The sequence below is a fragment of the Panthera onca genome, chromosome E2 (assembly GCF_046562875.1).
Source record: "Panthera onca isolate mPanOnc1 chromosome E2, mPanOnc1 haplotype 2, whole genome shotgun sequence".
Lineage (NCBI taxonomy): Eukaryota > Metazoa > Chordata > Mammalia > Carnivora > Felidae > Panthera > Panthera onca.
The window spans coordinates 8,432,879-8,442,822 of record NC_138353.1 but is presented as its reverse complement, the minus strand read 5'-3'; the positions used below and the strand labels follow the sequence as shown (position 1 = coordinate 8,442,822).

The 9,944-nt window shown below is 50.4% G+C and overlaps 1 protein-coding gene across 3 annotated transcripts; it reads left to right on the top strand.

Annotated features, from left to right (window-relative positions):
• DKKL1 (dickkopf like acrosomal protein 1) lies at nt 1-4,898 on the top strand. Of its 3 annotated transcripts, none has more exons than XM_060651762.3 (5): nt 1-81; nt 1,317-1,488; nt 2,048-2,188; nt 2,311-2,403; nt 4,493-4,898. In XM_060651762.3, the coding sequence occupies exons 2-5, from the start codon at nt 1,336-1,338 to the stop codon at nt 4,802-4,804; spliced, it is 699 nt and encodes a 232-aa protein (XP_060507745.2). In that variant the 5' UTR covers nt 1-81; nt 1,317-1,335; the 3' UTR covers nt 4,805-4,898. The 3 variants fall into 3 exon arrangements, with proteins under 3 accessions (XP_060507745.2, XP_060507743.2, XP_060507744.2); XM_060651760.3 differs by lacking the exon at nt 1-81 and adding an exon at nt 799-917; XM_060651761.3 differs by lacking the exon at nt 1-81 and adding an exon at nt 924-1,058.
• The last annotated feature ends 5,046 nt before the right edge of the window (nt 4,899-9,944 follow it).

Here is a 9,944-nt window from a genome sequence, read left to right as displayed (position 1 = left end):
GCGGGCCCGGGCGCCGGACACAGGGAAGAGGGATCCGACGGTGACAGTTCGCAGGAGGATTTTTGCTTTGGCAAAGGAGAGGTGAAGTCTAGCTTGGGCCCGGTGGGAACTTCAGGCTTCAGATGCTTGCATCCCTGGGAGAGGTGACGGATGGGGGGTCCGGACTCCTAGGTCTCGGAGAGGAGGTTGACGGGGGCCAAGAAACCTGGGTGTGAGGGAGGAGGAGTCTGGGGGCCCGGACTTTTGGCTACCACCCTCCAGTGTATTTGTGTGTTGGGGACGTGGAAGTGATAAGAACACAAAAGAATTCAGGGAGCCTGAATTCTGGGCTCCTTGGAAGGTAGAACATAGGACTGGATTTGGGTTTCCAGAGAGGTCGGGGCTTTTCAGCGGAACGGAAGAGGACCCCAGTTCAGCGTCCCTTGCACTGCACTCTGTGGAGGGCAGTAATCGTTTCAAATCTTGGAGAAGATGAGAAAGAACACGGAGAAACTCAGAGATAAATGCAAAACTAAGGAGTGGGTGAACCAGAATGACTGCTCGGTCTCGGGCTTTTCACGCATTTGGCAGCCTAAGAATGGAACTGAGGGGGCTGGCGGCAAGATCTGGGGCACAGACGAATGGCCCAGGTGTGGGGGCATGGCTCTAAGTCAAGGGGCGTGGCCATCTGAGATTGGAGCGGGGCGAGAGGGCCAAAATTTGAGAACACAGGCCACACAGGATCTTGAGGGCCCAGGTCAACCGACAGGGGCGTGGTCTGACGGTGGGGGTGTGGCTAACAAATAGAGTCGTGGCTCTGCCCTTAAGGGCGTGACCACCCAGTAGCAGGCCTGGCTCGCGGGTGAGGTCAGCGGATGGGGGCGTGGCCAGATAGTAGGAGCGAGGCTAAGGCTCGCGGAGCTCATCCAACGCTCCAGGTAATCCCGCCTGGGCTCCAGACCAGAACTGTTCGGATTTAACAGTCCGTGGACGGACGGCCGGGGTCTGGGAGTCCGGTGACCGGGCTGTGGTCTAGCATAAAGGCGAGGCCCAAAAGAAGGGGCAGGGCGTGGGAGAAGGTGAGGAATGAGATCTGGGTATGAATGTGGGTGAAGGAAAGGACTGAGAACCGTGTGTGAGGCCAGAAGAGCCGGGCCCGGGAGGAGGGGGAGGGCCCGACGCGATGGAGGGGGTAGGGTGGGTGGACAGGGGAGCGGGGAGATGTGGGGAATTGACTGAGGCTCGGACGGGAAAGGGGTATTGGGTAGAGGGGGTGTGACTGCTAGGGGGCGGGGGCTCGTGGAGGGCGGGGCCTCTGACCCCTACCGCTGCCACAGCCTCCCTGCCCGCCCCACAATGTGGACTCTGGTCCTGCTGCTGCTGCTCCCCTCTGCCTTGGTGCCCCCCTCCGCTGCAGCACCGATCCGCGATGCTGATGCCCAGGAGAGCTCCTCGGGTATTCTGGGCCTCCAGAGCCTAATCCAAGGCTTCACCCGGCTCTTCCTCAAAGTGAGCAATGACGAGGGTTGGGAGCAAGAAGTAAAAAGAAGAGAAGAGGGAAGGGGGGGTGGGGAGGATGGAGACTGAGGGATGGAAGGGGTTCGGAGAGAGAGACTGGTAGAATGGAAGACGGGTTGCTGCCAGGCCAAAGGACAGACAGGAAGAGAGGGAATCAAAGGGAAAGAGAGATGAATAGAGAGCGACAGGCAGACTGAGTGATAGGAAGAGAGAGAGGAAATCAAGCAGAGAGGGAGATGGGACAGAGACAAAAGACTGGAGCGACAGAGACTGGAGACTTTGAAGGAGAAGGGGATGGGGCCATAGAGACTGTAGGACCGAGCGGGGAGGGGGGAGCATGAATAGGAAGGTAATGGAACAGAATAGAGACAGGCCAGATGGGGGATGGGGCAGAAGGTGACCCGGTTAGGCCCTAAGGGTCAGAAGACAGAGAGAGAAGGAGATGGGAGGTACATGGGGCAAGGCCTCAACAGCATGCTGGCAGGGCTTCAGATTTACTGGGGAGTCTTGGGGTCCAACAGAACAATGGTTCCACCCCCCACCCCCCCAGGATGACTTTCTGCGGGTCATGGACAGCTTCTTCTCTGCCCCCATGGACTTCCAGGGCCTCCCCAGGAATTACCACCAAGAAGAGAACCAGGAGCACCGGCTGGGGAACAACACTCTCTCTAGCCACCTCCAGATCGACAAGGTGCCTATGCTGGGAAGTCCCTCCTGGAGTCCTCCCATGATCTCTCATGCTGCAGTATCTGTGGGGAGGAAGGCAGAGGAAGAAAGTGGTTTTGCTCTCACTCTCTCCTCCTGTCCTCACAGGTGACAGACAACAAAACTGGAGAGGTGCTGATCTCCGAGCAGGTGGTGGCGTCCATTGAGCCGGGAGAGGGGAATTTGGAGAGTGACTGGAAGGTTAGGACCTGCCCTGGACAATGTGTCCAAGCTCGAACATTTTCTGTCGTTTGGGAGAAGATGAGTGGATATTCCCACTCTGACCGTTCAGCACTTCTTTTCTCCTGGCCTCAGTTTTGTCATCTGTCAAATGGACAAACCAGCTCTCAGAAATGAGGTTTACAACCCCAGAGTATGTCCCCACTCACATAGCAAGCCCCAGAAAAGTTTGTAAACCCAGAAGGGCTTTTAATTCCAAGTGCTTTTAATCTTCACCCTTGTAAACCTCAAAGGGTGCTTTTATCTAAAGTACTCTGCAAACCTCCAAGTATTTTTTAATCTACCCCAAAGGCCTTGGGAAATCTCACTCTCATAAACTTCAAAATGTGATTTTTCGTTCCAAAGTGCTTTAGGAATCCCTAATGCTTTGCGTCTCTCACCTTTGTAAACTGCTAAGGGCGATTCTAACCACAAAGTGCTTGTGTGTGTGTGTGTGTGTGTGTGTGTGTGTGTGTGTGTGGTCTCATTCTCACAAACTGTGAAATCACGACCCGAGACGAAATCAAGAGTCTGGCGCTTAATCCACTAAGCCACCCAGGCACCCCATATCACAGTACCATTTGTACACCCAAGAAATTTAACACTGATAATCACACTATTGTCCCTGCATTCGTTTGCTCAGGCTGCCATAATAAAGTACCACTGATTGGGTGGCTTAAACAACAGAAGTTTATTGTTTCCCAGTTCCGGAGGCTACAAGTTCAAGATCAAGGTGTTCATCAGGGTTGGTTCTTTCCGAGGCTGCGAGGAAGAATCTGTTCCATGCCTCTCCTCTAGTTTCCGGGGTGGTCTGCTGAAACTTTTTGGCATTCCTTGAAATGTAGAAAGCATCCCTTCTCTGCCCGTCTTCATTTTCACATGGCCTTCTCCCTGAGTACACTCCCTATGTCCAAAGGTCCCTTTGCATAAGGATACCAGGCATATTAGGTGAGGGCCCATCCTAATGACCTTCGTCTTAACTAATGATATCTGCAATGACCCTGTTTCCAAGTAAGATCACATTCTGAGGTCCTGGGGGTTAGGACTTCAACACACAAATGGAGGTGGGGAAGTGGAGACACAAGTCAACCCATAACAATCTCCTGCAGGACCTCTCAGAAAAATGCAGACTCTGATTCAGTAGGTCTGGACATCTAATTTGCTAACCTGTATGTCTACCAAACTCCCAATGTTACTGAGGCCGCTGGTCCACTGCCCACGCTTTGAGTAGCAAGGACCAAGCAGACATTCAGTCCATATTCAAATGTCCCCAGTTGACCGAAAGCTGTCCATAAGAACTGATGTGATTTTTGTTTTAATTTAAATCCAAGTTAGTTAACATATAGTGTCATAATGATTTCAGGGATAGAATTTAGTGATTCATCACTTACACACATATAACACCCCGTGCCCATCCCAATGAGTGCCCTCCTTTAGTGCCATCACCCATTTAGCCCATCCCCCACCCCCAATTTGATTTTTGATGCAGGATTCAATCAAGGATCACACGTTGTGGGGCGTGTGGGTGGCTCAGTCATCGGTTAAGCATCTGATTGTTGATTTCAGCTCAGGTCATGATCTCACGATTCGTGAGTTCAAGCCCTGCATCAGGCTCTGCACTGATGATGTAGAGCCTGCTTGGGATTCTCTCTCCCCCTAGCTCTCTGCCCCTACTCTGCGTGCTCTCTCTCTCTCAAAATAAACAAACTTAAAAAAAAAAAAAAAGATCACACGTTGCAACTGCAGTCATTCTTTAGTAAAACCAAGAGCTTTTAATCCCAAAGTGATTTGTACATTTCCAACTGCTTTCTAAACCTTAAGAGTAGGTTTAATCCTAAAATGCTTTCGAAACCTCTAAAATGTGCTTTCAATCCCAGAGTAGTCTATAAATCTCAGTATTTTTAACGCAAAAGCACTTGTAAACCCAGTGCTTTTGTAAAGCACAAAATGAGCTTTAAACTCCCAAAGCGCCCTGGAGGTGGGCAAAATGGGTTGAATGTGCCAGCTGGGAACTCAGCATCCTGGGGTTGTCATTTGGAGTTTAATAGGTCTCCTTGTTTCTCCTCCCCAGGTGCCCAAGATAGAGGAGAAGGAGGCCCTGGTGCCTGTCCCTAAAGCCATCGACACCTTCCGCCCTGAACCCCATCCCCGAGTTGCCTTCTGGATCATGAAGCTGCCACGCAGGAGATCCCACCAGGATGTTCAGGAGGGCGGCCGCTGGCTCAGCGAGAAGCGACACCGCTTGCAGGCCATCCGGGACGGGCTCCGCGAGGGGACCCACGAGGACAGCCTCAAAGAGAGGACCCAGGGATCCTTCCACTCAAAGCTGCCCGCCCGCAAGACCCACTTCCTGTACATCCTCAGGCCTTCCCAGCAGCTATAGGGGTGGGGAGGGAGCTGGAGAACACCTGCATGTACCCCCCCCCACCAGACCCCACCCCAAGCTCCATATGGAAATAAAGTTCTTACATCTAGCAGCACTTTCTCCTTTCAGGATCTGTCCCCAGGCCTCAGCCGACTGGGTCATGGCAAGCCCCCTCCCCCCAATCCTAGCCTGGAAAGTGACATCCGGCTGTGCCACAGGCTCTCGCCAAGGTCGCTGGGCTCAGTTTTCTCACTCCCCGGCGGCGTTGTCTGTCTGCTCACTGAGCAGCTCTGTCCCCTCCATCCCCATCCATCATCCCCTCAGTCGCTGACCTTGTCACCTGTCTGCCCTGTCTGCCCTCCTGTTCCCAACAGGGGAGGATTGTTGCACAATCGAGTCTTGGGGTTGTCCCAAGGACCCTGCTTCCTCACTGGTTGTGACCTGGGGCCACCCATCCTCAGCTCCTAGAAGCCTCTCTCCGGTCCTTGTGTGTGTACCCTACACCTCAGATCCAGAATCTTTCGGACTCTCCCTTCTGCCCCATCTTCCTTCTGCCTTCTCCTCCTCTTCCAGCGGGAGACAGTTCTCTCTGCCTTTATGTGCTCACAGGATTGGATTGGGCCCACCAGGACAGCACACTTCCCAGGATCCAGGAACTGGAGAAGATGGCCATCTTTGGGGACTAGGATTCTCCCACCACAGGTCCGGATCCTGTCACCTCCAGCCCCCTCTCTGTTAACATCCACACCTGCCCGTTTTCACGCTCTCGTTTTGATCTTTTCATTCCCTGACTCTCGACTTACATGCTGACTTCATCTTCGACTTGCCCTGTTTGTCTCTCCCTTTGTCCCTCTGCCTGTCCGTCTGTGCCAACACCTCAGACTCCATCTCTGCCGGCCAGACCTGATGCCTCAGCCAAACCTGGAAGTTCACAGACCCTGTCCATTTTGCCCCAACATCTATTCCCTCCAAGAACCCTCCCTCAAGACCTCTCCCTCATCTAGAAGGCACATCAGGGTCTTCCTGGAGCTAAGTCCTGCAGGGGATGCGGACATGAGGAACTTTCTCCCTTGAAGCCCAGGCTCAGAGTCAGATCACCCCACAGAAAGACCCAGCACATTCAGGAGCCTACAAACACATGGGCATAAATAAAAGTGAACTTTCTTTTGAAAATTGAGGGGTTTCCGTAAAGATTTTTAGTTTTTTATGTTTATTTGTTTTAAGTATATTTTTGAGAGAGAGACCGAGTCGGATATGGGCAGAGAGAGAGGGGGAGGGAAAACCCCCAGCAGGTTTTGTGAGATTGTGACCTGAGCCGAAACCAAGAGTCGGATGCTTAACCAGCTGAGCCACCCAGCACCCCCACCCCATGTTTATTTTTGAGACAGAGAGCACACATGCACACAAGCAGGGGAGGGCAGAGAGGGGGACAGAAGATCCAAGCAGGCTCTGTGCTGACAGCACAGAGCCCCACACAGGGCTTGAACTCACAAACCAAGAGATCATGGCCTGAGCTGCAGTCGGATGCTTAACCAACTGAGCCACCCAGGTTCCATTCATTTATTTTTAATAACCTCTACACCCAGTGTGGGGCTCCAACTCACAATGCTGAGATCAAGAGTTTCATATTCTATGGGGCGCCTGGGTGGCTCAGTAGGTTAAGTGTCCGACTTCAGCTCAGGTCGTGCTCTCATGGTTCGTGAATTCAAACCCCACATTAGTCTCTCTGCTGTCAGCGCTGAGCCTGCTTCAGATCCTCTGTCCCCCTCTCTCTGCCCCACCCCCATGCTCTCTCTTTCAAAAATAAACTTGAAAAGAGTTGCATACTCTACTGACTGAGCCAGGTAGGCACGCTCCTGAAAATTTAAATTTTTGATTATTCAAAAAAAAAAAAAAAAAAAAAGCATCAATATGGATGGAGTGGCTGGGGGTCAACTCTCACCAAAATTCAGCTCTAAAAGCTGAATTCAATGAAATAAAAACAACTGATGGAGGCATCAGAGAGCCACCAACACAGCCAGAAGTTAAAGAATCAAGGTCTCAGGGGCACCCGGGTGGCTCAGTAGGTCAAGTGGCCTACTCTTGATTTCCGCTCAGGTCATGATCTCGCACTTGGTGAGTTGGAGCCCCCAGTCGATCGATCTGGCCCTGCTTGGATCCTCTGTCTCCCTCTCTCTGCCCCTCCCACCACCTCACAAAAAATAAATGTAAAAAAAAAAAGAAAGAAAGAAAGAATCACGATCTCCGAGAGAAATGTGATGAGATGAGCCTGACAGTCTGCGCGCGGTATCCCCTTCAGGCATTTGCCACCCCCTAGGTTGTGACCATGCTGGGAGAACACCAAGAAATGAAGTTGCAATGAAGCTGGGGCGCCTGGCGGGCTCAGTCAGAAGAGCGAGCTTGTCACTCATGATCTCAGGGTGGTGAGTTCGAGCTCCACGTTGGGTGTAGAGATGGCTTAAAAATAAATAAATACATAAATACATAAATAAACAAACTCAAAAAAAGAGAAAAAGAAAGAAATCAAGCAGAAACCAAGAATTCAAGAAGAAAGTTGCTTCCAAAGCACTAAAGAGCCAAGAAGAGATATCGGCAGTCTCGTAGTAATAGGGAAACAAGGATGGGAATTGAGGACCTGCTAAGGAGAAGGGACCTAGTAAACACCTCCAGCCTTCCTAGGAGAGACAGGAGAGCCCGCATGCCAGCAGGAACGGCAAACCGAAAACACGTCCGCCTCATCTGGATCCCCGTGATCTATCCATACGTACTCTGTCTGCACGATAGAAGGAAATCAAATCCTTTCTAAAGGAAGACAATGCGAGCCAAAGAGTACAATTTTTACAATATTCACATTTTAATTTAAGAATTAACTAGTTTGGGGGCACGTGGGTAGCTCAGCCAGTTAGGCGTCTGACTCTTGATCTCAGCTCAGGTCTTGATCTCAAGGTCGTGAGTTCAGGCCCTGTGTTGCGCTCCACGCTGGGCGTTGAGCCTACTTAAAAATAATAATAGGGGCGCCTGAGTGGCTCAGTTGGTTGGGCACCCGACTTCTACTCAGGTCATGATCTCACGGTTCCAGCCCCACATTGGGCTCTCTGGTGTCATCTCGGAGTCAGTTCAGAGCTTACTTTGGATCCTCTGTCCCCCTCTCTTTCTGTGCCTCCCCCACTTGGGCTTTCTCTCTTGAAAATAAATAAACATTTTTTAAAAATCAATTACATCCCTGGGGCACCTGGGTGGCTCAGTCGGTTGAGCTTCCGACTTCTGCTCAGGTCATGATCTCACAGTCCGTGAGTTCGAGCCCTGCATCGGGCTCCGTGCTGACAGCTCGGAGCCTGGAGCCTGCTTCAGAGTCTGTGTCTCCCTCTCTCTCTGCTCCTCCCTTGTTCATGCTCTGTCTTTCTCTGTCTCAAAAATAAATAAACGTGGGGCGCCTGGGTGGCGCAGTCGGTTAAGCGTCCGACTTCAGCCAGGTCACGATCTCGCGGTCCGTGAGTTCGAGCCCCGCGTCAGGCTCTGGGCTGATGGCTCGGAGCCTGGAGCCTGTTTCCGATTCTGTGTCTCCCTCTCTCTCTGCCCCTCCCCCGTTCATGCTCTGTCTCTCTCTGTCCCAAAAATAAATAAAAAACGTTGAAAAAAAAAATTTTTTTTAAATAAATAAATAAATAAATAAACGTTAAAAAAAAATTAAAAAAAAAAAGTGGTTACCTTTGGAAAGGAATGACTAAAAGTAAGCGTGAATAAGGTTTTTGGGTTGCGGGCAATACTCCCATTTTTTAACATATTTATATGGGTGTTTTCATTAATGTATTTACTCTATACAGATTTAACTGAGCTATAACTTAATGTTTAACACTTTATATATGTTACAGCGACACTATAATTTTAAAAAATTTTTTAGGTTTTACAAAATTACCCAGGCCTCTGGGGCGCCTGGGTGGCTCAGTCAGTCGAGTGTCCGACTTCAGCTCAGGTCGTGATGCTGTGGTTTGTGAGTTCGAGCCCCGCATGGGGCTCTGGGCTGACAGCGTGGGGCTGGAGCCTGCTTCAGATTCTGTGCCTCCCACTCTCTCTGCCCCTTCCCTGCTCTCTCTCTCTCTCTCAAAATTAAATAAACATTAAGAAAAAAATAAAAACAAACAAAATTACCCAGGCTTCAAAAAAGGAAAGAAGGGAGAGAGGGAGGGAGGGAGGAACGTGAAATACTGAAGAAATAAACAGAAAGAAAGAAATTATCCTAATAAAGCTAAGGAGTCCACCACCTGACAGCCTGTGCTAAGAAAACACCTGGGAAACATTCTTAATTGAACTCTCAAGACCCCCCTGAGGTGGATATTATTTATTCCCATTTTAGAGAAGCTGAGGTTCAGAGAGGTGAAGTCACTTGCCAAAGTCACACAGCAGTGGCCCTGGCTTTGTCTGATTCCCTATCTCACACTTGGAATCATTCATCACATCACACCTCAAACAGGTTCTTTCCCAGGCCTTATGACAAGTTACCATGTAATAAACATAATAACAGTTAACAAGGAATACCGCCTTAAGACCTCAAGGTAACAAAAGAAGCAATTATTACCTCCGTTTCCAGGAGGAAGCCTGAGGCTCCGAGAGAGCCAGCCATTGTGCCAAGATCACAGCTAGGAAGGGATGGAGCCAAAATTCAAACCTGAGAATGTCTGACTCCAGGCCCATAGCCTTGTCATCAACCCAACACTGCCCAGTAGTTAAGAGGCATGGATTCTGTCCACTCATTCACTCATTTATTCAACACTTTTTTTTTTTTAATCACTCACACTGGGTCAGCCACGTTCTAGCCCCCAAACAGTCTCCTACTGCCTATAGCTCACGTTCCAGTGAGGGTGACACTACACAAATCTACAATATGTCAGGTCGTGAGATAGGGACTTCTAACAGTGGTTAGTGACATGAGGGCCTAATAGAGGCAGCGTGGCAGGGAAAGTTCGCTCTGAGAAATGAATGATGGTGGGGTGAACCGGAGGATGCAAAAGAATTCCTTTCCTGTGTCTCCGCTAGCAGAAAGGAGGAGCGGATGGGGCATCTTTGTCCCAAATCCCCATTCCTGGGAGCCAAGTTTGGATGTAATTCTCTTCTCTCTAGCCGGAAAGGCTGAGAATACTTTTTCCCACTCCCCCCTATA